Source organism: Brachionichthys hirsutus, chromosome 19 (assembly GCF_040956055.1).
Source record: "Brachionichthys hirsutus isolate HB-005 chromosome 19, CSIRO-AGI_Bhir_v1, whole genome shotgun sequence".
NCBI lineage: Eukaryota > Metazoa > Chordata > Actinopteri > Lophiiformes > Brachionichthyidae > Brachionichthys > Brachionichthys hirsutus.
The window spans coordinates 11910972-11937289 of NC_090915.1; the positions used below are offsets into that span (position 1 = coordinate 11910972).

At 47.3% G+C, this 26318-nt stretch overlaps 1 protein-coding gene across 1 annotated transcript; it reads left to right on the forward strand.

Moving 5' to 3' along the window:
- Positions 1-813: 813 nt before the first annotated feature.
- nup214 (nucleoporin 214) lies at positions 814-23243 on the forward strand. The gene is given in 36 exon segments (XM_068753261.1): positions 814-920; positions 1382-1577; positions 1658-1812; positions 2988-3186; positions 3256-3326; positions 3422-3485; positions 3850-3953; positions 4155-4261; positions 4351-4417; positions 5539-5662; positions 6746-6904; positions 6996-7377; positions 7461-7591; positions 7676-7764; positions 8194-8277; positions 8690-8839; positions 9933-10091; positions 10174-10277; positions 10366-10536; positions 12072-12160; positions 12249-12335; positions 12511-12825; positions 13630-13797; positions 14006-14088; positions 16344-16427; positions 16771-16840; positions 17017-17101; positions 17350-17402; positions 17494-18927; positions 19265-19338; positions 19443-19620; positions 19720-19872; positions 20618-20789; positions 21764-21909; positions 22060-22093; positions 22823-23243. Coding segments are annotated over 36 exon segments (5820 nt in total). The 5' UTR covers positions 814-878; the 3' UTR covers positions 22860-23243.
- Positions 23244-26318: the final 3075 nt, after the last annotated feature.

Here is a 26318-nt window from a genome sequence, read left to right on the forward strand (position 1 = left end):
TTATGGGGGATGTGACATGACTAGCTGTGCTCTTGCTTTTTGCTTTGTCTCTCCAGCTTTCTTTGGTCTGTGCTAGCTTGCTTTCCAGGGTGGAGGGATGCTCGTGCAGCTTTGGTGGCTGTTAGCGTATTTGCTTGGGGGACAGACGGACACATCCCTGATGCCTCAGTGCTTTGTGAACAGAGCTGTCTCACGTTGACACAGACATTACCTGGAATACTCCAGTGGGTGTCGTCTTACCGGTATCCTCCCAAACAACAGCAACCCAGACGACAAAATGTTTTTTTAATGCAACCCTACACTTTGTTCACAATGTTCCTCACTTTCAGCAGGACTTGGACGAGGCCAACAGAGATGAGACAATTTGTGCGGGTACTGCTTCACATTTCAAATGAAAAAAATGCTAAAATGTTAATGGCCTTCCGATGCAAGCATCAATAATGCATAAAACAAATGCAAGTTACCACTACCTTTCATTCCCAACATGGTATTTGCCATCTCCAGTTTCAGTTGTCGTTCCACGTGTACCTGGGTTTTAAAATGCAATACAAAAAATTTGCTTTCTAATAAAAGTCAAATTCTGAAGCGTATCTTCATTTATTCATTCACTGGCGTGGAGGCAATCCGCTTGAATTTATATTTACAACTTATATATTATCTAGAAGTTGTCCCAAACGCACGGCGAGACGCCGTTGTGATAAGAAGGTTTGATCTGCAGAGCCTCTGGTATCGATTTGTCATCCTAGCTGTGACGTCTATCTGTGACAAAACGGCGCGACGTGCGTCCAGCTATCCTCGCCGGCCCATAAGAAGCTTGGATAGTTATAAAATAGAGCAGAATAATCTCACGTAAAACGGTGATTCTTCCGGGATTCAGGATGAGTGACGACACAGACTCCCCTCCTGAGAGGGAAATCAAGGTATGCGCGGCTATCCGCGTCGTTAGCAGGTTAGCGTGTTAGCATGTTAGCATGTTGGCATGTGTCGCTGGATGATGCTTTCTAGCTTGGCTCGTTAGCTCGTTGTCTCGTTAACTCTAATGCAACAGCACGTACCCGCTACGCAACCAGATAATAAGCATGGACAACATTTAGACTCGTTTCAAACCAACGCTAAGCTGCAGCAGGAACTGTTATTTTGCCGCTATGTAGCCGGCTATTTACGCTAGCATGCTAGCATGAACATGTTATCAGATATCGCGACGAATGCTGATCAAAATTAACGAATTTAAACGTAACGGTGTGAAATGTAGCTTTGAATTAGTGGCTATCTTGAAATGAAAGACGTTATGACGTCAAGCATGCTTTGTCATAGTTTAAGTTCACTGAACTTTGGAGTCATCAAACAGTTACATAAGAAACAGCTTTTTCGTGTTTTTCAGGATTTTCGCTTTCGCCAGATGAAGAAATCCAGAGTCTTTGATCCATCTGAAGAGTTGCCGAAGGAAAGATCCAGTCTCCTTACGATCGCCAACAAGTTTGGTTTAACGTTCGTTGGGTTTGACAGAACGTTCAAAGTTTACTCGACTCAAGACATTCTGAGTGTTGATGAAAGTGATGGCAACGCCAACGAAATAGGTATAAATAATTCGTAGTGGTACGAGTCGCCATCTTTGCAGTTCTCATCCATTCATTGAATTCCTCCTGACTTGCTGCAGTGGGGGGGACAGCAGCGCTGGCGGAGGTGGGGGTGGAGCTGGCTCTGCATCACCTGGCTCTCAGCTGTGATGAGCTTACCTTGTCGGTTTGTGGCGTGTCTGACGAGTCTGCTCTGTTCCTCCTGTTCTATGATGTCCGCACTTTTCTGAACAAGGTCAGTGAATGTTTGTGCCAGTGTCTCAACTTCCGTCATCTTTTGTTGGTGCTGCTGCTTTAATTTATTCTTGGCTGATCCTATAATTATTTTAATTCTCCCAGAAATGTCAAAATAATTCATTTTATTTTAATTTTGTGTCCTGTACGAATCTCATTGTGATCTGCAGTGGCAGCAGGTAGAGGAGATTCTAGAGAAGTGGAGGTCTGCTCTAGAAAAGAGAGGCATGAAGATGAGAAGGTCCCAGGGGGGACAGTGAGGTTACAAGGACTAGACATAAAGAAGGGAGAGGACTTCAGGTACCTCGGGTCAACAGAGCAGAGTGATGGAGAGAATGTGGAAAGGAGGTGAAGAACTGTGTGCAGGCAGGCTGGAACGGTTGGAGGAAAGTATCAGGTGTGCTCTGTGATAGGACGAAGGGACAGGTCTACAAGACAGTGGTGAGGACAGCCACGATGGACGGCTTGGAGACAGTGTCCCTGAGGAAAAGACAGGAGGCGGAGCTACAAGTTGAGATGAAGATGCTGGGGTTCTCCTTGGGAGTGACCAGGTTGGACAGGATTAGAAATGAGACAATAAGAGGGACAGTGAAGGTTAGACGTTTTGGAGACAAGGTCAGAGAGACCAGACTTTGATGGTTTGGACATGTCCAGAGGAGAGACAGGGACTATATCGGTAGAAGGATGCTGAGGATGGAACTACCAGGGAACAGGACTAGTGGACGACCCAGGAGAAGAGACATGGACGTAGTGAGGGAGGACATGAGAGTGGCTGGTGTTGGGGAGGACGATGCAAAGGACAGGGCTAGAGGACGACCCAGGAGAAGATGCATGGACGTAGTGAGGGAGGACATGAGATTTAATCCGGATCGGATACAGAATGGAGTCAGTAAAACACATTTCATTTTAACACATTTATGTATTCAAAAATCAGTTAAAAATAAACATCAACTCTGATTGTTGGTGTATAAAGATACCGAGAACAATCTAGAACCTACTGGTTCTGATCCAGATCACCAGGTGGACGCTGTAGATCCGGTTAGGGGGGCAGCGAGCTGCTTGGGGGAGGTCTGTGCTCTCTGGGTTCTGATCCGGTTAGGGGGGCAGCGAGCTGCTTGGGGGAGGTCTGTGCTCTCTGAGTGCTTTTCGAGTTCTCATCGTTGTGATCCTTTTCAGGCGAGTCCTCAGAAGTTGCCCTTTGCGTCGCTGCTGCCGCCCGTTCCTCCTGGCACTCTGGTGCAGGACATGAAGTGGAATCCAGCTCAGCCCTCTCTGCTGGCCGTCTGCATGTCCAATGGCAGCATGCGGATCCTGGATGTTGCTGAAAGTGCCAAAGTGGTTGCCGAGCTGCCGGCCTCAAGTGGCATCATCTGCCGTGAGTGAGACGGTGCAGCTGAGCTGGATTCACTTTTGGATAAACTGTTGATCGTGTGCTTTCCTTCAGTTTGTTGGAGTCCTAAAGGAAAACAAGTTGCAGCAGGAAAATATAATGGTTCAGTCAGTCAGTATACGCCAGTGAGTGAGCTTTATTTACCCATATTTACCCATTTAATTAACGTTAAACTCCTCATAATGCCATGACAAGACTCATTTTCTCCTGTGTTGGAAAGGCTCTGGAGGAGAAGAAGATTATCTCCTGCCCCCACTTTTATACTTCTGATGAACCTGTTAAAGGTAAAGCCAGTCCGGTTCTTCCAAGAAGAAAATGATGTTTGTGTTTTTTGGCCTCGTACCCGCCGAGCCAGCGGGCCAGAGAGCGCCCGCCTGCCCTCCGAGGCCGATTGATCGCTCCAAATAGTCCGTAGGTCTAAATGTGAATGCGTGAAGAGTTGTGTGTGACCCTGCAATGCGCTGGCGACATGTCCGAGGTGTACCCCGCCTCTCGCCCATAGCGAGCTGGGATACACTGCGGAAACTCCGACGATCGTCTCTACAGGAAAATGGATGGCCTTGTGCAGAGCTGGGATGTTGATGTTTTTGTGAATATGTTGCTTAATTCCTGCTTTAATGGTGATTAGCTCTCTTGCCTCTGTCTCAGTTTTGGACGTCCTTTGGCTGAAGACCTACGTGTTTGCAGTGGTGTATGCTGCTGCTGATGGCTCGCTCAAGACGCCTCCTGATCTCGTGCTGGTTTCCCTCCCTGTAAGGACACCCCACGCCCTTTCTGCTCTGACTTCACCCATTTTGATTCCCGCATGTTCCCACCCTTCTGATCTTTAAATATTGATTTGCTAACAGGCTTAGTAGGTGTCCACAAGTTTGAAATCGACATGAATCGTTGGTTGGTGATAGTTTGTTTTATGACTGAACATGAGGAAAATATGTTGCATGTGATTTTTGTAGAAGAAGGACGAGAAGGTGGGAACGAAGTACCTGAACTTCGGTGACACGGTATATGGCAGCTGTACAGAACGACAGCGCCACTATTTCCTTAGCCATGTGGAGGACTGGTAAGATTTATGGCTAAATGTCATTATTTATTAATGGTATGTGTTCAATTTGTGTCGTGTTGCATGACCTTATTGTCTGTTTCTCCCAGGGACCTGGTCTTTGCAGCTTCGGCAGCTTCCATTGAAGTTGGTGTCATAGCCAGACAAGATGACAAGGTACCGGTGTATGAAGGTTCCTAGAGAGAAGCAAACTTTGTGATCAGTGTCATTTTAAAAGAAATACAGTAATACGTTGACATACCAGTGTTCTGAGACACGAGCAATATTTTTCTTTCAGTATAAATTTGAGATTCGAGCAGGCTTCCAGATGCTAATGTAACGTGGTTGACTCTGCGTTGTGTGTTTTGTGACGTACAACCAAGACACGGGATCCGTTTATCTGTGCAACGACATTTATTGGGGTCAGACGCACCCGGGACACTCGCGGTGGCGCAGCAGCCGCGGAGGGAGTAATAATGCGTATTAACCACGAGAACATAGAAAACCTGCAGACCACCACACCCGTGGCCTTACCTCGGCTGATCCGCGATCACAATGGCGCCGAGCGCGCCTCGTCTGCAGGCTTTATACGCTCCCGTGACCACCAGGGGCGCTACCAGACACAAGTCTGACTGACAAGTGGAATTTAACCCTTTTATCTCCGTTACAATAACGCTAAATGGCGGCGTGCTCCGAGCCACTTCGCTCGTTCAGGGATTCTCCCTGTATCTATGAATATTCTTTATAATCAGTGATGGGTCCACAGAAGGCGAGTGGTAAGGATGGCAGGGACAAGACAAAACACATTATGAAGATGAAGAATTAAATTTTTGATCAACCTGACCGTGGTGTCCGTAAGTGATGGGACACGCCAGTACGAGCGGAGTACATCAATGATGTGTACAATCCTCAGAAGGATGCTGTCAAGAACACAAAGCCTTCCAGAAGCAGAACTACTATGTCCAAGTTCATGTACCTGTAAGGTACAATTACTGTATAAAGTGTCTACGTACTGTCCAACTCACCCCCTCTTCCTCGTACGGTGCGCCCCTGTTAGCGCTGCCGTCTGTCTGAAGAATCATGATCCCAGTAATGCTGTATCATGTTGTGTGTGTGTCTAAATGGTATAAATACGTTTTCTCCATTGTTATTAGGGCTGATTGAGTGTTACACGCCGGAATGGATGCATTTTTAGCGCGTCCTGCTGCAGCTATAGTTCCATCTGTTTTTGGTCAGAGGCTTTAACACAGACTGTTCGGAGATTGTCCCGACTGCAGCTCACTGACTCTCCATTGCAGGTCTGGGAGCTATGGAACCTGGAGGATGCTAGCCGGGCTGAACTTCCAGTGACTGGCACAAATGAAGACACTCTTCCTCTTGGCTTAGCGATAGACTTCACCAGTCAGCAGGAGATCCACGGCAGTAAGAGAATTCAGCCATTCCTCTTCAGTGTCTGAAGTGTGGTGACACTTCACAAGGGCAGCTGTGGCTCAGTTGGTCAGGCAGGTCGGACAGTGACCGCTAGGTCAGGGGGGTCGAATCCCCGCCTCTTGAGTGTCCACATGTTGAAGTTTCCATGGCAACCCACTGGAGGGTGCGATCGAAGTCAAAGCTTGGTTCGCATTGCCGGCAGCCAGCCAAACCTGTTCCAGGTGTATGGTATATGATTTTGTGTTAGGTATATTTTAAGAATGCGGAGATTGTCGTATTTAAATTAACTATAATTATAGTTTTGCATTCCATTGCATGTATTCAATCTCAAACATATTCTGGTTAGTATTCTCCTAACCCACCCTGTTTCTTCCACTGCAGTGCTGTACTGCATCGCGTGTAAAGAATGGTGATCAGTCCTCGTTTGAGTGCTGTTTCATCGTAAATAGAATGCCAGACACTCACGTAGCGCCGCTGTGGCTGTCTGCTCAGGTTTCTCCTCCCCGGCGAGGTAAAAACCTGCAGCTGGATTCATATTTTGATGCGATGTAGTCCGATCAGAACATTTATCTGAAGTGAGGCATTAGAAATTAAAGAGAGGGTTGCCTGTAGGGAAAATGCACTTGTAAAGGCTCAGGTGAGCGAGCAGACCACAGCTAGAACGAGTCCTAGACAGTCCTTTTGCAGAATGCAGATGAGCTTTACTGTCACTTTCTCCTTGTCCACTCCTCTTTCACTGTTTCTGCTAGTTATTTGTGAATATTTGTCGATAACGAATTATTTGTGACATCATCGTACATGAATTTGTATTTTTGTCTCTGGATCAATGCAGGCTGTAAAATAACAACTGGCTGTCGTGGCGTGGTTGTGCAGGAGATACACACGCTGATGGTTACATTACATATTGAGCAAATGCTGCTACTGAAGCTATTCTATAACAGTTTAATTCCAAATGTCGGCATATGGAATAAAACTTGGGACTAACATGCCCTCCCTCCTGTGGAGGATCATTAAATGTGTCCCACAGTGAGTGAGTTGTGTTGTTTTACGAGTTGTCTCTTCTTCCTCCTGAAGCTGATGAGAAGACGTTGCCCCCGGCGCCCACGATGCTCATCCTGTCCACGGACGGACTGCTCTGTCCGTTTGCTCTGCTCAACCTCATCCCTGGGGCGAAGCAGTTGGTGTCCGCTCCCGCTGCTCTCCCCCTGGACGGAGAGAGACTTCCAAGGCCAGGTTGGTGAACATGACCAATGTTTCCATCTACGATGCTGATACGGCAGGACAGTTACCGGTATTCAGAATCACTTTTCTTCTCTGCTCAAAGGCTCGTTGGCAGCCCAGCCACCCAGACCTGCTGCCTCTGTCCCTTCAGACCCAGCAGCACTCGCCAACCTCCTGACTCCAGACCTGGCTTCTGCCCCATTCAGCATTGCCCCCACAGCTTCTTCGCTATCATCTTCATCCTCCTTCATGTTCTCTGTCCCGGCGACATGCACCACCTCTGTCCCTTCAGCTTTCCCCTTGGCGGCATCTACACCGTTTGGCTCAGGATCTTCAAGCTTCTCCGTTGCCTCCAAACCACCCTCTGATGCTCCCTCAGCATTCTCTTTCACCCCTTCTATTCAGCCAACACCAGTTCCTTCATCCACACCCCAGGCCCTTGCTGCTCCCTCCCCACCTACAGTGAAGCTTAATCTGAATGAAAGGTAAGTCGTCCTTTTTGGTCTTCTAGCTGAGGCTGAGGTTCAATAGAAGCTTTGTAAAAATGATTTGCCTTGTCTTTCTTAAGGCTTTCGGCTTTGGAGACCCCAGCACCTCAGCCTTTCTCCTTCAATTCCTCCTTGCCCAAAACTGTTGCCTCCAACTCCAGCCATGTGACCGCCCCTCCTCTCTTAGCCACCAAACCATCAGCTGTGTTAGGTGAGAAAGTCCTGCAGCTGTTATTATTCTTGATCTGTTGATTTTTGAAATCTTTCCTTGTTCCTAATGTTTGTTGTGCTGCAGCCCCTGTGCGTCCAGTTCAAGCTAGCACGCCTCCCACTGTCGTCCAGAAGATGACGCCTGCCCCCCAGGGCCGTGTTCAAATGCCACAGGTCCTGTCAGATTTTATTGATAATTTGTGTAATCGTTAACGCATTTCAAAACTTGATCTAGTGTTTCAACTAGATCGTATCAAAACAGATTCATAAAACTGTCAGATAGTGACGTACTTCTGTGAACATATGGTCTACAAGAGTTCAAGTAAAGGGGCTGACTACCTAATAATAGTTAGCACTAAACTGATCAAAGAATATACTTCTTAACAATCTCAAACTGCTAAAAGTTTCTTCAGGGAGTAGGAAAAATAATTTCATTTTTATGATATAAAAGATTCTAAAATGGCTGCATTGCGTTTGTGCCGATGGCAGTTAGCACGAAGAGCAGCTGCTAGAAAGAGAGCAGTGATGTGTTGACTTGCAGACGTCCATACTATGTTCTCTTCCTGTTCATGCAGACGTGTGTTTTTCTGGCGTTCCTTGCAGGCAGCTGTTGGTGTGAAAGCCCTGGAGAAGCAGCTTAAGCAAAACAGGGACTCGGATCCCATCATGGTTGGAATATTGGAGGAGGTGAGACAAATGAACCAATCAACACTTTAGATTAGAGGTAGAGTAGGTAGAGGAGAATCTAGAGTTGAACACTCAGACAATGGCAATAAACTACTTCTGATTCTGATTCTGAGAACAATGTACCACGTTTATTTTGGGAAATGGTGAAATGAGTCAGCGTCTAGTGCTGTGAACTGTTTGAATTGGGTAAATCACCTGTTTATTTTTGACTGCACATTATGCATGTATATATAACATGTTTGTTGCATTCAGTGTTTTCTGAGGGACGAATTTAGACTTTCATTTACACTAACAATAATTAAGGACTAAACAATGAGGAATGATGCATCTTTATTCTCTATTGCTTAACTTGGTGCTGTAATAAATACTGAGCGCAGACAGAGAAATGAAGATCGTGTGTCTTTGTCCAAAGATCGCACACTTCCAGAAGGAGTTAGATGACCTGAATGCAAGAAGCGCCAGAGCCGACTTCAAGGTCGGCACCAACGAGGAGATGAAAGAGTTAAGAAAGGAGTCAGCAGACCTCCACATTTTCACTCTTGAAATCAAGGAAACTACAGAGGTGAGATGGCGGTTGAGCGTCCAGATTCATACACAGATCCCTATTAGCGGAGATGCTAGCTCCACCTTTGACCCAGCAGCGGCAGCTTTCTGCCAGGATCCAATCAGAATACAGTGGAACCTCGGTTCTCAAACAAAAACCAGAGTTCAAAATGCCTCAAAGTCGAACAGATTTTCGGAATTTGAATCTTTTGAGCGCTTAGTCATGGATTCTAAACAAAGGCAGCAGTAAGACAGCTGGCAAAGGACAGAGGAAAGCATCAACAACAACGGTCCAATTGAGGAAGGAAATTATATATGAAAATTTAATTTTTTTATTGAGCCTTTATTTTGCCATTGTAATTTTACGCTGCAGACACACAAATGGAAAAATTGGTACAACGCCCCCCCCCCCCAAACAACCAAACACATACATGTATGCATAGGGGCCCTAGCATGCGGCGAGGGAATAGGGGGGGGGAGCTTGCTCAAGGGTAGACTGGCCCCTCTCATTCCGTCTGGGCTGGGACTTGAACCGGTGAACTCTCCACTTCCCAACCAGGGAAATGGCGTCCGTGTCTGGGACCTTGCTGCGGCACGGGATGGGGAAATCAACGGTTTCGACTTTCATGAATAAAACCTAGGAGGACAGTTACCCAAACATTTTATGGAGGACTCCCTTTCAAAGCCCCTCCTTCTGTCCCTTCCCGACAGCGCAGCCAAAGCGGGATGTGAATGATTAGCTTTTATTATGATTTTGTTTCGTACTATTTACACTTGATGTGTTTTCTGTTGTTTAGATGCACGTTAATAATACAGTAATGCGTAGGAACAGATTCATCTAGTTTACATTATTTCTTATGGGAAAAATATTTTATTTTTTCGAACAATATTATGGAACAAATGATGTTCGAGAACCGAGGTTCCGCTGTAATAGAATCACTGACATGGGTTTGTGACCGATAACAACACACCGGCATGGCGATGTCCTTCCTTCTTGAAAACTATGGATTAAAGTTCATTGAACCCCCCGAGAGGACAGAACTTATTACTTCCTGACACATTTTTATCACCTTTGTTGTGTTTATATTGTGTATCTTGATTCTGATTGGCAGTCTCTCCATGGGGACATCGGTATCCTGAAGACTGCCCTACTGGAGGGCTTTGCTGGGACAGAGGAGGCTAAAGCACAGAGAGAGCTGAGTAGAGACAGAAATTACAGACAGCTATTGTACAGAAAACCTCTGGACCCCCGCAGCGAGGAAAAGCTCAAGGTGAGAAGGATTGTAAGCCGCTGTATGGAGAGACTGCTCTTCTGCCCACGCTCAGCATGTCTTCTGCTCGCTTGTTCTCCAGGAGATTCGCAGGCTGTACCAGTATGTCCTGTTCGCTGTGGAGGATGTCAATGACGTGTTGGATGTGGAATGGGAGAAACACCTCGAGAGGAGGAAAAAGCAAAGGTGATGACCGACTACTCGTATCCCGAGTATCTAGTGTTAAATAAGTCGGATTGAGCTTTGATTGTAATGAAGTCCTTCTCTGATTCAGACACATGATCGTGCCAGGGCGTGAGAATCTGTTCACAACGCTGGCCAACAATCTATACATCATCAAAGAACAGAAAAACCGATTGGATCAGCTGTCTGAGGAGCTCACAGCGCTGCACCTCTACAGCAAGACTCCGACTCTGCACTGCAACCCTGTTGACGCCGATGCCGGGTATGAGACGCACCGGGCTGGGATTCCGACCTGGAACAGATGGAGAAATCAAAACTGAATAAATTCAACTTCGTTTCCGTGTTGCAGTCTCAACGGAACAGAATTATTGATCATTGGCTGCTGAGATAAGCTCCAGCACGACCCGGTGCCGGACAAAGTGGTTGGAAAATGAATGAATGTGTGTCAGTTTATACAAAGAGTAAACAAGAGTACAGGAAGATGCGATGCAAGGTAGAGGTCAAAGGTCAAAAAGAGGACATTTGATGACTTGTATGCCAGGTTAGATAGTAAAGAGGGAGAGAAGGATCTGTCCAGGCTGGACAGACAGAGACGGGAAGGATGTCCAGCATGTTAGAGTGATGAAGGGTAGAGATGGGAAGATGGAAGAAGAATTTAGAGGAACATGAAAGAGAACAAAGGGGAGTAGAGGAACATTGTTGACTAAAGATTAGCACGAGTGAAGTTAGAAAGGCGATGAAGAGGATGACAAATAGCTGTGATAGCTGATGAAATATTATTTGAGCACTTTTGACGGTTTGTTTAAATTTTATATGTATGTTTGCTGGTTTTAAATGGATATTGGATGTTCTAACTTTACCTCACAGCAAAACAAATCTACCTTCAGGTACAAATAAAGTAACCTTGAATGGAAAGGCTGTTGGGCTGGATGACGTACCTGTGGAGGTATGGAACTGGGAGTGCACCAGGGATCAGCTCTCTGCCCCTTTTTATTTGCCATGGTGATGGATAGACGAACAGATGAGGTGAGACAGGAAGCTCCTTGGAATATGATGTTTGCAGATGACATTGTGATCTGCAGTGAGCAGGTAGAGGAGAATCTAGAGAAGTGGAGGTCTGCTCTAGAAAAGAGAGGCATGAAGGTGAGCAGGAGTAAAACAGTACATGTGTGTAAAGGAGAAGGTCCCAGGGGGGACAGTGAAGCTACAAGGACTAGACATAAAGAAGGGAGAGGACTTCAGGTACCTCGGGTCAACAGAGCAGAGTGATGGAGAGAATGTGGAAAGGAGGTGAAGAACCGTGTGCAGGCAGGCTGGAACGGTTGGAGGAAAGTATCAGGTGTGCTCTGTGATAGGATGAAGGGAAAGGTCTACAAGACAGTGGTGAGGACAACCACGATTGACGGCTTGGAGACAGTGTCCCTGAGGAAAAGACAGGAGGCGGAGCTACAAGTGGAGGAGATGAAGATGCTGGGGTTCTCCTTGGGAGTGTCCAGGTTGGACAGGATTAGAAATGAGACAATAAGAGGGACAGTGAAGGTTAGACGTTTTGGAGACAAGGTCAGAGAGACCGGACTTTGATGGTTTGGACGTGTCCAGCATCCTTTGATATCGGTAGAAGGATGCTGAGGATGGAGCTGCCAGGGAGCAGGGCATGAGAACGACCCAGGAGAAAATGTGAAGGACAGGGTGAAGTTGAGAAAGATGATTTGCTCTGGTGTTCTCTCACGGGACAAGCCGAAAGTACGGTAGTAGTAGTGTGTCAGTACTCTGAACTGCTTTTCTTCCTTTTGACAGGTTGGAAAGCGAACTTGAGAATTTAAGGGACGCGCTTCTGAAAGCCAGGCTGGACATCACCCCTCCAAAGACCAAAGCCAAATCTCCAGGCATTGATCTTTGTGTATTTTTGATAGAAGCATAAAAGAAATCACTTCTTTCATTTCAGTGCACTAATAACTGCGTATTTTTCTCCAGCTACCAGAATATCGCCAGTGAAACAGTCCCAGCTACGCAACTTCCTGTCCAAGGGGCAGATGCCCCCTGTCCGTTCGACTGCTCCAGGTACCTGAATGGCTGGGAGTTTATCATGTCCTAATGATGCTAATGACCAAAGACGGAAAAGCTAAGTGTGTGGAGAATGATAGACTTCATGGGTGTAGAGTGCAGACTAAAGAGCCAAATGCTGTTGAAACGTACGCTACAGTTGATCCAGAGTCTCATTCTTTCCTCTTCTCAGCCAATCTGTCTCGTTCAGCGTTCCTCTCACCTAAGTACTATGAGGACCTGGATGATGTGAGCTCCACTTCCTCACTGTCCCAGTGCCTGGAGCTCCATCCAGCTCAGCTGGAGCTGGAGGAGGAGGAAGAATTACAGCCGGGGCTCCTTCCAGCAATTGTCATGCCTGCAGAAATGCCCGCTCCCCGCCATCTAACAGTGATGAGGACCCCCTCCATCCAGCCAGGCTTTGGGGCCATCCAGTCCACCACCCCTTTGACCAAACTTCAGTCAGTCCAGGGTGTGGGCTTTGGACTCAGCCCTATTGCCAGTCCTGGTGAGTGAGTCATTCTGGCTGACGGTCCTTGTCCGATGGTGCAGACACCGCCAGGGTGGAGGTCATGTCATCCGTCCATCCACTAGCAAGATAACTCAAAAGGTTCTCGGCGGATCTTGATTACATTTTCAGGAAATGTTGGGAATGATACCAGGAACAGATTATTAAATATTGGTGATGATCCAGAATAGATCCTGGATTATAGATCACTTTGAAATGTTTGTTAACATTGCAGTTAATGGAGCTTCTAAAGGTGTTCCTCAATATCTCGGTTGATTATTGAATGATGATTATGGAATTTGACAGTCATGTAGGGTGGGGGTCTCTATCTCACCACCAAATTTCATCCGGATCGGGTCCAGAATGAGGTCAGGAACAAATATTACATTTTAATATTGAAACCCATTTATGGATTAAAAAATCTGTTAAAAATACACATCAACTCTGATTAACTTCAACTTTTCATGGTTTGTGTATAAAGATGCCAAGAACAATCTAGAACAGGGGTTGGCAACCCAAAATGTTGAAAGAGCCATATTGGACCAAAAAAACAAATATGTCTGGAGCCACAAAAAATGAAAAGCCTTATATAAGCCTTATAATCAAGGCAACATATGCTGTATCTATCTATATTCCGAAACGGCTCTTTTTCTCTCATCTCCATCCAGATATTTTTGAGCAAAGTCTGTGTGTTTATTCTGGAAATGTCTTGCGACATTTGACTTTTTGTTGTTCAGGGTGGAGCTACTTGACACCAGTCCGTATTGTTGGATAGATGCTTGTTAAATGCTGCTGCTGTTTCAGTTCCAACCAGTAGGATCAACCTCAGTGGGGCAGAGAGCACTGCTCTCGCCACAAAGACCGTCAAACACGGAGCCCCACCAATGGAGAGGACTGCCCCTGTCGCCCTCACCGCCCAAGAGGCTGCAGCCACAGCGGCGCTATGCAGGCTGATGGCCAATCAGAAAACAGGTAGAAACAGTTTGTTGCTATGCTCACTGTGGATCACCAGATGGAGACAGAGACCTGTGACCGGTCTCTTTCATTTCTGACTCCATCACAGAAAATAATTGAGAAGCACTGCCCTAACCCAACAAAGTCTAATCATTCTATTCCGGGTAGGAATTCTCCTCCTGTGTGTTAAGTCTGATAAAGTGCTGCTTATATGTGTGTGTTGCAGCTGCTGTCGGTGCTTCCTTGACAGAATCCACATTGCAAACTGTTCCTCGGGTGCTCAATGTGCAGGAGCTCAGAGCCAAAGGAGCTTCTGGGACAGTTTCCGGTATCATCAGGTAAAACTCCTCCTCACCCTGGTGTAACATGAACTGAGACTAGATGTGGAGACGGACTGAAATAAGGCGGCGAGCTTTCATGACGGATGGGTAGAATTTTTTTTTTTTTTTTTGCTGGAGTGACTCTTATCATACCTGATACACATAAACTGTTGAAACGATACGAATTTACATGCATGTAATCAGCTTTTCTTTTACTTCTGCATAGTTTGGGTAAGAATCCTGATATTTGCGCTGAGTCAGCAGACTGTCCAGTTTTTTTGGTGTCGCAGATTACGCGTCATCTTCAAAGAAAGCACGGAAAGAGGCTGGCTGTCTCTGAGGAGGTCTAACATTTGTATCCCAGCTCCTCTTCATCTCGTTTTACTGCCTCCTGACCTCCTTCTGCTTCACTGATCTTTCAGCAGGCCTTCCCTGCTCCAGGCTTTCCCCGCATAATACCTACAAGGGAGAAGGATGCTGATGAAATCAGGCTTTCAGAACAACCATCAGTAACAGCGTAGACAATTATTATGTGCATTTTATTTTAATATAAGTAGATTATGAAATTCAGAAGATTTGCTGGCCAAAATGTATTTTATGAAATGTATTTACTCACAGCTGCAGAGTTGGGTTCAGAAGTTCAATTAGTGGAACCATGGCTGTCGGTAGTAAACTGTGTGTGACCAAAAACATTTAGTTTAAAACACCTCGGAAGTTGAACAGGTTCTCGGACTTCGCACCCACGAGTGGCGCCGAGGTGAACCGAACGCATGCGAACGAAGGCGGAGTCTACCTGAGTAGGTTTGGTTTGAGTCGACCTGCCGTCGGGGGAAGACTGTGGTAACCTTTCACTTTGTTCTCTTTAGCTCTTAGTCGTGGAACCAGAGAAAGGCAGCAGTAAAACTACTGGAAAGGAAAAGAGGAAATTAGTGAGAACAACTGTTGAATTAAAGAAGGAAATAATCACCAAATATGGAAATAGCGTCCGTGTCTGGGATCTCGCTGCAGTACGGGATGGAGAAATCAATGTTTTAGACTTTACTATGGAAAACTGAGCTAAAGAGAAGGACTAAAACCCAGGAGGACAGTTACCCAGTCATTTTATGGAGGACTCCCTTTCAAAGGAACTGATTCATCTAGTTTACATTGTTTATTAGGGGAAATAGTTTCGGTTTTCGTACAGTATTACGGAACAGATTGTTTGATAACCGAGGTGCCGCTGTATCTGTAACTTTGTAAGCCGGTCCAGGACGTTCGTACACCTGGACCGGCTGGAGTCCTGGTGTAGCAGCAACAACCTGGAGCTGAAAACAGCCAGAAAACAGTGGAGATGATCGTGGACTTCAGGAACGTCACAGCCCCACCGTCCCCCCTCTCCCTCACAGACTCCCCTACCCCCATCTCCATCGTGGACTCTTTCCGCTTCCTGGGCACCACCATCACCCGGGACCTCAAGTGGGAGCCGACCATCAGCTCCCTCACCAAGAAGGCTCAGCAGAGGATGTACTTCCTGCAGCAGCTGAGGAAACTCAAGCTGCCAACCCAGCTGTTGGTGCAGTTCTACACCTCCATCGTGGAGTCCGTCCTCACCTCCTCCATCACCGTGTGGTACGCTGGCGCCACCACCAGGGACAGACACAGACTGCAGCGCATTGTACGTGCTGCGGAGAAGGTGATCGGCTGCAAGCTGCCATCGCTCCAGGACCTGAATGTCTCCAGGACTCGGAGGCGTGCAGGTCGGATCACAGCCGACCACCTTCTCACAATGGGCACAGACTCTTTGACCCTCTCCCCTCAGGCAGGAGGCTACGGTCCATCCGGACCAGAACCTCCCGCCACAAGAACAGCTTCTTCCCCTCGGCTGTAAGACTCATGAACACTTAGTAATTCTGTCCCGGACTCCTGAACATTTCATAACTGATAACTTGCACTGTTCCATTTGCACTGTGTGATTACGCTAGTTTTACTGCTGCTAATATACATCTGTGTATCCACTCCCGATGATGCTGTTTTGTGATGTGTCTGTACTTGTATGTTTTTTTGTATTTTGTCATTACTGTTACATGTAGCACGACTTCACCGAGAAACATTCCTAGTCTGTGAACCCTCATTGACAATGGCAATAAACTACTTCTGATTGTGAATAGAATAAAAGCTGTTTGTCTTACTGACCACAGACTTGTTTTACAGCCCAGCCCAGATTTCTGGTTGTATTTGGAGCATATGACCACTAAGCCCTGAAAGTAGTTTCCTCTTCCTCTCTTACCCAGCAAACCTGTCCCAGATCCAGCAGTTTTTGCCACTGTTTCATCCAACCAAGCCAAACGGGTGAGTTTTCTATTCGTCTCTTGATCACCATCCTGTAAATGTCTAATTGTCTACTTTGAATGGCTCACACAATTATGTATCAGCAGCCCACGTAGATGGATTTAATTCTCTGTTATACAGATCAGGCAAACTTTGTGCCAGAATTCCTGGCACAAAGTGAAAACTCAGTTTTACATGGGAAGACGCACGTTAACTGCACAGAGTACAAATGTCCCTCTGACCATTACACTTTATTGCAGCTGCATAATGAGCTTTATTGTCTCAGTAGATCCTCAGTGTATTTACTGCATTAAGGTTTAAGGAAGTTCTAATATTCTCTGCCTGTTTGAACACGTATGTTTAGAATCCAACCCAAGTTGTCGAGAACACGACAGCTGGAAGTTTATCGACGACGCAAGGGGGCTTTGTTTTTGGTAAGTCTTGTTTGCGTACATTCGGGAGTGTCCTCTCACCTTCTGTCAGCCTTTATTTACACAGAAACCAACGGCATCCCAGAACAGCGCTAATGATTCATGACGTTACGAATGCAGGTGACTTACATTTGGCTTTGCGTGAGAAGAATTAACCGAATCTGTAAACTGTCCTTCAGGTCAGTTTGCCAAAACGGATGTTCCTGCAGCTCCTTCAAGCTCAGCAGAGCAAAGCACCAGCAAAGACTTCTCCTTCACTCCAGGGTGAGTCATCGCATGTTGAAAGATACCTTCTGAAATACATGGACAGCCTGGTTCACATGCTGGATGTACCTTTTCCTGCTCTTGGCAGAGTATCCAACAAATAGTTTGTCCGAATCTGAATTTAGCTGACCGTTAACTTGTGGGTCATTGGAGCTATTGTCCTGTCATGGGTCACATGTTTTTCCTCAAGCTCTTTCCATGAGCTTAAAGTGTACTGGTGTAATTGTCATTTAAATGTCCTTTTGCAGGGCTGCAGGATTTGTTTTTGCTTCAGTTAGCCAGGGACCTGGAATGCCACCAGGTAAAGTGGTCCAGTTGTTTAGTGTGAGACTGTTGTAGGACGCTGTCAAACATGCTTCCCTTCATCGTGGTCTTTTTACTTGTTTCTCCAGTGAAGGATATGAGTAAATTCTCCTTTGGAGGAAATGGGACGTTTGGCCAGACAGGAGAGGAGTCGGTTGCCCCTGTCCTCTGCCCTGATTCGCCCACTCTTCCTCCAAAAGCTCTGGGAGACAAACCCACCGCCTCCACGACTGCCCTCAGGATAGAGCCACAGCCTCCAAAGACAGCAGGAGGAGAAACTTTGGGGAGCTTCTCTGGACTCCGTGTGGGCCCAGGAGAAGAAGTCAAAGATGCAGCCTGTAAACCTGCTGCTGCTTCATTTGCCTTCAGTGAAACTGGGCTCGGGCCGGGAAAGGGAGGCACACCGTTTAACTTTGGTTCAATTCTTCAGGAGTCCGCAGAGGATTCTCACGGAGCAGATTTATCTAAGGGGGCAGCATCGGGGAGCTTGTTCAAGCCGCCTGAATCGATCCCCAAGCCGGCTTTCTCTGTGCCCAAAACTGGCTCCAGTCCATTGGCTGTGCCCTTATCGTTCAGTAGTCTTCTAGCCGCTTCCTTAGACTGCTCAGAGGAAACAAAAGAACTCACCCCTCCCCCTGAAAAAGAACCCAATGCTGAACCATTGGCAGACAGCACAACTCCTGTAGTACTGGAGCCCACAGAGACCACAGAGACCACAGAGACCACGGCATCAGCACCCAGGCCTTCTTCGGCAGCTGCACCTCCACTGGACTCTTCCTTGTCCTTCCCTGCACCAATTGAATCAACCCTCCCAACCCCACCCAGCGTTGCTCCCACGACAGAGGTGATGCCAGACAGCACAACAACCGCTGCTGCCGTGACCTCTTCAGATGTGGCCCCCCCTGCTGTTGCACCCCAGGTTGCAGTCGCAGCATTCCAGGTGCCCATGTCAGACAAAAGCGGTTCTGGACTTACTCAGACAGCTCCAGCATCAACTGACAGCAGTTCTCTTGGAATCCCACCTGTGAGCAGCACAGCAGCTCTGGTAGCCACAACTCCCACCCCAACGGTTGTTAGCAGCACAATAGCTACTGCTGCTGCAAGCACTGTGTTTGGGCAGCCTGCCGCACCTCCACTGTCAGCGGCCCCAGCATCAGCAGCGTTCGGCTCAGCTGGGTTTGCTGCATCCACTGGAACTGGTTTTGGAAAGCCTGAATTTGGCCAGGTGACTGGCTTTGGTCAGCCCGCCAGCAACAATGGAACAGCCAGTGGCTTTCCTTTTGGCCAGCCAGCATTTGGAATAAGTTCTGGTGCGACTACTGGAGGAAGTCTTTTTGGAGCTTCTGCTGGTAGCAACGCCATCTCGTTCTCTTTTGGCACAAGCACCGGCAACACGGCCAGCAGCACCGGATCATCGGGGCTTTTTGGACAAGGCACAGCTCCGCCGTTTGGGCAAGGGTCTGTGTTTGGGAGTAACACCACCACATCCACATCTACAGGATTCAGCTTCGGCCAGCCCTCAGGTGAGAGCGGGCCTGCACCTTGTTGCTGACTGGTCACTGGGGAAATGTGAAATGTGAAAACCTCATGTGTTTTCTGACTGAGGACCTAATGGGAGTTAAACTGAAGTTATTTGCAGCTTGAGCAGGATGTAGTATTTATATGAACTTAAATGCATATTGAACATGTCTACCACCTATGAAAACACATTTCCCTGACACATCTTACAAACGCTCCACAAACTTCTTGATCCAAGAACAGAAGGTTCTGATTCAAAATTATGAATTGAAATGAAGAAAGGTTCATCTGAGGACAGCTTCAGTCTATAAAGAGGTGTATCACTTCCTGTCCTTATTACAGCGTTCGGCTCTTCCTCCACCTCGTCTCTGTTTGGACAGCAAACCAGCCAACCCCCTGGCAGTTTGTTTGGACAGGTATCATCCACCAGTCTGCTCCTACAATGCTAGTCCTATTACGATTTTAAAGAGATCCGTTCCCCTTCTGACGGAAGCATGTTATAACTGCTATCTCCCCCCAGCAGCAGCCGTCATCTGGGGGAAGCCTGTTTGGTTCCGGTTCAGCCAATACTTCCAGCTCAACAGGTGGTGGGGGGTTTTTCAGTGGCTTGGGAGGAAAACCAAGTGAAGGTGCTGCTAATAAGAATCCATTTGGTGCCACTTCCACTCCTGGAGGGTTTGGCCAGCCCGCTGGGACCGGTAAGCTAAAGCAGAATGCATGAAAGGGCTGCTGAAACAAAAACAAGCCTCCACTCTAGTGATTGAAACGACACCTTGCTCTGCCTGTCAACCCTCCAGGTACCAACAGTCTGTTTGGGAGCAGCGGTGCTAAGAACTTTGGCTTTGGACAGCCCACCTTTGACGAGCATAAAGCCAGTGGGACCTTCAGCACCAGTGCAGGAAGCGTTGCATCCCAAGGATTTGGCTCCTTCTCCACTCCAGCGAAACCAGGCACAGCTCTCCTCACACTTTTTCACCCGGCAGTGCTGAAGCATCAGAACTGGGACAGTCGGGTCGGAAGCATAAACGGCAGCAGCAGGAGCTGATCCGAAACTCCGTCGTGAAGAATTCCCTTTCTGCGTTCTGTTGTCGCTGCTTTAAACCCGCTTCATTTTGGCCTTTATTTTGGAAGGCGTCGTCTCACAGCTGTTAACTTGTAATAAGTTGGAACTGACGAATATCCAGAGAGCCAGAACTCGGATTTACAAATTGTGACGACAATAATTGACAGACGACCTGGTGTTTGGGGTGTGAGCCAGTCTTCTGTATTTAGTTTAGTAAAGGCCCTTTTCTCCTCTTCTGTTGGATGCTCTCTCACACCGGGGTTAAGGTTACCCACTTACATTAGCTCAATCAATTATTACTGGCACGTTGGAACCAGGGCTGTAATTTCAGTCCCACCTCCATCCGCTGCCTCGGGGGTGTCGGGTGTTCCTCCAGTCGTCCTGGACTTTCATTTTAAACGGTCATGTGACTGGAGTCACTGTGCTCAACAGAAAACCAATTTATGTGATAGACTTCATAAACCATGCATTGAAGCTGTCAGTGTTTACAGTAGTACCACTAAACCATCACAGTCTGCACTGAATGTGGACTGAAGTGGGCTGGGCTGGACCTGGTCCAGAGACACCTACCTACTGGTGCTGAATCGCTCGCGTGCCCCCCTCAGCTTTTCTGTCTGTCTCTCTCTCTCCAGGTGGTTTTGGCAGTACCCCGGTTTTTGGGAGCCCGCCTTCCTTCGGTAATACTCAAGCATTTGGAGGGACGGCGTCATTTGGCTCAAGTGCTTCCTTCAGCAGCAACATGGTTTCCTCTGCTGGGAAAGTGTTCGGCGAGGGAACCACGGCCTCCAACATGGGCGGCTTTGGGTGAGAAGCTGTTTGCTGCAGAGTTCTGTGTGGGTTCTGTGTGGGGGTATGGATGTCCTGATCAGAGTCATGTGATTTTAAACCAATACCGAGTCCCGATCCGATACTTCTTTAATACATAAAAAAATAAAGACGAGTGAAGAAACGGATCCAGGATGTCCCTCATGTTTTATATTATCATCTTATTTCAACATTTAACTCTTCTGTGGCGTAGCTCGAACATTCAAGTAGAAAATAAAGTACGTAAATATGAATATTTACAGTAAACTGAACAGCAGCGTAATCGGCAGGTTGTTGTCGTCCACCTTAGAATACTTCCACAGCGCAGACAACCTCGCCCGACTAGCTTCAAGCTGCTTCCTGTTTAGAAGCATTCAACCAATAGCGTCACAGGAAGTGACGTCACGCAGCACGCGCTGACGTTCTGCTAGAGTAGAGAGGTCTCACTCTGTTCCACAGCGTAACTCCAGATCTGATAGAGTAATGACAATAACGATCCATACATATCCGAGTCCTGATCGAATCCGCAGGCTCGTGATCGGGACATCCCTAGTCTGGGGGCATAAACACAGCTGGTCTCTGGAAGCTGAAAGGCTGCTAGCCTGGAGTGACACACAAACGGCTGGTAGAGGAGGTTCTGTCCAAGCCCGGTCCAGTTTATGCATGATGTTTATTTGCAGCAGTAAATGCAGGCCTTGGAGGCTGCTTCATATTACCCATATTGCTAGCATTAGCATTAATAGTTTCATACATTTTGTTCTGTCTCTCTATCACTTCCCTATCCATCTCCTTGCTTTTGACTCTCTCTCTCTCTCTCTCTCTCTCTCTCTCTCGACCCAGCCGGTCAGACAGATGGCCGTCCACCGTGAGCCTAGGTTCTGTCCAAGGTTTCCTTGGGATGACTTTCTGTTGTGATCTGGCGCTATATCAATAGAGCTGAATTGTGATTCGTGTTGTCACTGTATACTTTTCAGGTTTGGTTCGCCTCCGAGCCACCCGTCCTTTGGTGGTCTAGCCAATCAGACCGCTCCGTCGTTCGGGAACCTTGCTCAGCAGGGCTCTGGGTTTGGGGGTCAGCCTAACAGCTTCTCGGGCTTTGGACAGCAACCCCAGGCAGGAGGTGAGGGTGCTCTTTCTTTCCTATCCCTCTGCTCACCAGTCCACCGCGCCTCTAGAGACTTACCTGTCTGTCTACCTGTCTGTCTCTCTGACATCTGCTGCTGGTATTGCTCTCTGTTCTTCACTCGGGTCTTCTTATTCTCCTCCACAGTGTTCTCTGGAAGCTCCTTCGGTTCTGCTAATCAGTAAGTTCAACATGTCTGCAGCAGAGTTCTGTACCCAACTGATCATTACACTGAGATTCAAGGATCTGCTTCTGTCTCTGTCTCAAATAAATCAATAACACAATCAATCATGTGTGAAAAGATCAGGTGCAGAACACACCTGAGGAAAGCCACCCATGAAATTATTTTCAGTCCTTGTTGGATGTTCCTGTTGATCGCCCCTCCTACTTTCTCTCCTTTGTGACTCATCTCATGGCCCCTCCCAGCAGGTTTAGCTTAGCTTAGCTTAGCTTTCTCTGTGTTTTTTTATTATGATAATGCGTTGGTCTCATAGAGCGCTTTTCTGGACACTCAGAGATGCTTTACGTTGTGTATTATTCATTCACTCCATACTTGGTGGTGGTGAAGCTACTATTGTAGCCGTAGCTGCCCCGGGGCAGACTGACCGGAGCGAGGCTGCCCCGGGGCAGACTGACCGGAGCGAGGCTGCCCCCGCCGACATTCACACAAATGTATCCTTTTAGCCGCATTCTCCCCGGTTGAGACTAAATTGATGGGCGGTCATCATGCTACATTTTTTTACCTCGTACATGTGTAATGACAATAAAGTTTAACCTAAACTAATATTTGATGATTTGCAGGTGTGCTGGTCATCGCCTTCAGAGAAACGGCTGTAAATCAGAGGTTCTGGTTCCAGTCCGTAACGCTATAAATCACATTTCCCTCTCATTTTGTCACTTCCTCCTCCAGATCAAGTCCACAAACGTTTTCTAGCTGGAGAAGCTGATTTCATGGAAGCAGCTCAACCTGAACCTGTTCCTGCTTCTTCTGCCGTCTAGTGAAAAGTGTAAATCAATTGACATGATTTACACTAAAACTGTCAAACTGATTTCAGCATTTCATTCCCTGGTAGGCATGATGATTTCAGACTAAAGTAAAAACTAGCATGACTATAGAAAACTAAAGCGCGTTTACGAACAGGCCCAAAGGAACATTTAAAAAGTTTGTTCCAGAATGACGTGATAAAGTATTCTGGATCTGAACCGAGTGTTCTAGAAACGTGTGCATCCATTCAGGATGCGATGAAATTTAAAGAGATTTTCTTTTCGAATGTTTTTGCATCAAACCCTGTTTATGTATATATTTTTTTAATAATGGCAAATAAAACTTCCCCGACCAATCAGCTGTACAGGTATTTTTGTACGGGAGCTTCATTTTCTCCTTATTATTGAACCGTTGTGTTCGTGATATTTGCCCACAGTATAACCGGATCGACCTGGATGCTTCTCATTACCGGTCAGTCTAGGTTCCTCCTCTCCGAGAGCCTATGATCATGGACGAAAGGACAAGATACCGGGTACAAGCGGTCCAAACGAGTTTCTGCTGCAGGGTGGCTGGGCGCTCGGTGTAGAGCCGCCGCGCCTCCACATCAGGAGTCGTCAGCTGAGGTGGCTGGGGCCTCTATTTGGGATTCCCCCTGGACGCCTACCTGGGAGGTGTTCTGGGAATGTCCCACCAAGAGAAGGCCTTGGAAGACCTCGGACACGCTGGAAAGAGTCTCTTAGCTGGTCTTGGAACACCTCAGGATTGTCCCGGTAGCGCTTGAGGAGGTGTCTGGGGACAGGTAAGGCTGGAAATTCCTACTTGGACTGTTGCCTCCATGACCCGGCCCCAGATAAGGGGAGAGAGATGTTTGGATGAAAGGGGGGGAGAAACGAGGTGCACCGTGGCCGATGAGCAGGCTGAAGGGGATCCATCGCCTGTTGTGTCTGCTCTAAGCTCGCTTCTGATCAGTCTCAAACATTTTCATTACAACTGCAGGCGAAGCCACCGGCCGGTGGTCGTTGAATGTCAGGGTTAGAGGAAGTGGATTCTAAATTTCAAAGCATATACAACTGCAAACCCAGGTCGTGCTTAAATGGGTCACACATGAATGTGACCCGCTTCACGTGCTGCATCTCGACATTGACTCGGAGCTAAACTGGGCAGCAGAGGAATGCTGGGGGCTCCGTGCCTTGGGTCAGGGCCTCGGTGCAACCTCCACACAACTGCTATCCCGGTTCGTGGAGCACATCACCATTGCTCCGTCTACCTTATCTCCTCCCGTCTCACTCAAAGATGAAGAGTCTGGGTCACTGAAGTGGCACAGGAATGTCCGGTTCATAAAGCCCCCGCCTGCTAAAAGGGTCAAGTCCACATTTCCCCGTACTTCATGATAGATGTGGAGAGTAAGGCCACTGGTCCTGCTGGTGTCTGCTGTGAGGGTATTCAGTGTTGTTATTGAGACAACGTGATCAGCTCCAGATCGATTTGATCGTCTCTGGTTTGGAATGACAGTTGGACACATCGACGGATGGGCGGGTCCGAGTGTTAAAGGTTCTCATCCTCCACAAACAGCAGCTGTTTCTGTGATGGAACAGGAAAGTCTCACAAACACTTGAGAGGACGACAGCTGTGAGATAGCCGGATTAAAAATAGCGAAGCCTTTCCCCCAACCCCCATTATTCACTGTTTTGTTCCCACACCCGCCACGTGAGCATTCTGGGCAGCTCCTCCTCTGATGACATATTCATCATGTAGCTCCCAGCATGTTCGGGGCTCGGTGATCCATCTGGTCCTGACCCTGATGCTGCAGAACCCCCCCTACCTCAGTTATGCAGGGCTATGATTGTAATGTATTTGACATAGGACACCGTGTTTAGCAGGGAGCCATCTTGATTTATTCTGCCCTGCGGCAACTCCACGGGGACAAAACACAACAGCGCGAAAGGCAGTAATATCTGCATTAATATCTGCATTAACTCAAGTGGTTCGCTCCAGACCGACAGGTTGGTGGTAGCAAATTGTTTTAACAGCTTTTTCACCACTATTGCCACCCTGTTGGTCAGCAAACTCCCCCCGCATTCAGGTCTGTACGGTTCTGACCACATCCAAACTCACTATGAGAAGCTCGGTGCCAAAAAGGACACTTTCTCTTTCACACCTGTAAATACCGTTGATGTGCTAAAACAACTAATTGCCCTTCAACCTAACAAGGCCACAGGCCTTGACAACATACCCACCCGGTTCCTCAGAGACGCAGCTGTCTCTATCGCCCCCGTGGTAACCCATCTGATAAATTTATCCATCAATCAGTGCCACGTCCCACAGGAATTCAAGACGGCGCGGGTTATCCCTCTGTATAAAAAAGGAAACAAATTAGAACCTGGCAACTACCGCCCTGTTTCCATCCTTTGTTCCATCTCAAAGGTTATGGAGAGAATAATCCAGGAGCAAATCAACCGCTACCTCGCCGAGCATAGCCTGCTCTTTGAATTCCAATCAGGCTTCAGAACATCCCACTCCACTGACACGTGCCTCATATATCTGACCGACTACATTAAGCGTGAAGTAGACTCGGGCAAGTATTGCGGCATGGTCATGCTGGACCTCCAGAAGGCCTTTGACACGGTCAACCATTCAATCCTATTGAACAAACTAGGGGCGATTGGTTTTGATAGCACATCAACAAACTGGATGAAATCGTACCTTGAGGGACGAGAACAAATGGTAGACATAAACGGAACCTTGTCCTCGTCCCTCCCGGTAAGCTGCGGGGTTCCTCAAGGCAGCATTCTGGGGCCGTTACTGTTCCTCCTATACATTAACGACATGAATGCTGCCTGTAACTGCAAATTGTTCCTGTTTGCTGATGACTCAGCACTCCTGATTTCGGGAGAGGACAAAGTGCAGGTTGAGGAGGCTCTCAGCTCTGAGCTCACCAGAATCCGTACTTGGCTTACCGATAACAAACTGTCACTACATCTTGGTAAAACCGAATCGATTCTTTTTGGGTCTAAACACTCTCTGCGTGAGATAAATGTTAATGATTTCAAGGTCACAGTCGATAATACAGTCATCTCCAGCAAAGAAGAGATTACCTATTTGGGCTGTGTTCTTGACAAATACCTGTCTGGCGATAGTATGGCAACTAAGGTGATCAAAAAAGTCAATCAGAGAACAAGATTTTTGGGCAGAATGTCTGCTTTTGTCAACAAAAGTGCTCTCCGGACGCTTGCTCAAGCCCTCGTTCAGCCCCTCTTTGACTATGCTAGCACGTCCTGGTATTCAAACATCAAAATGTCCCTGAAAACCAGGCTCCAAACCTCCCAAAATAAACTGATTCGGCTACTCCTCAATCTGGGGCCCATGACCCACCTTCTTCCTGGACATTTTGCTAGCCTAAAATGGCTCAGGGTAGAAGATA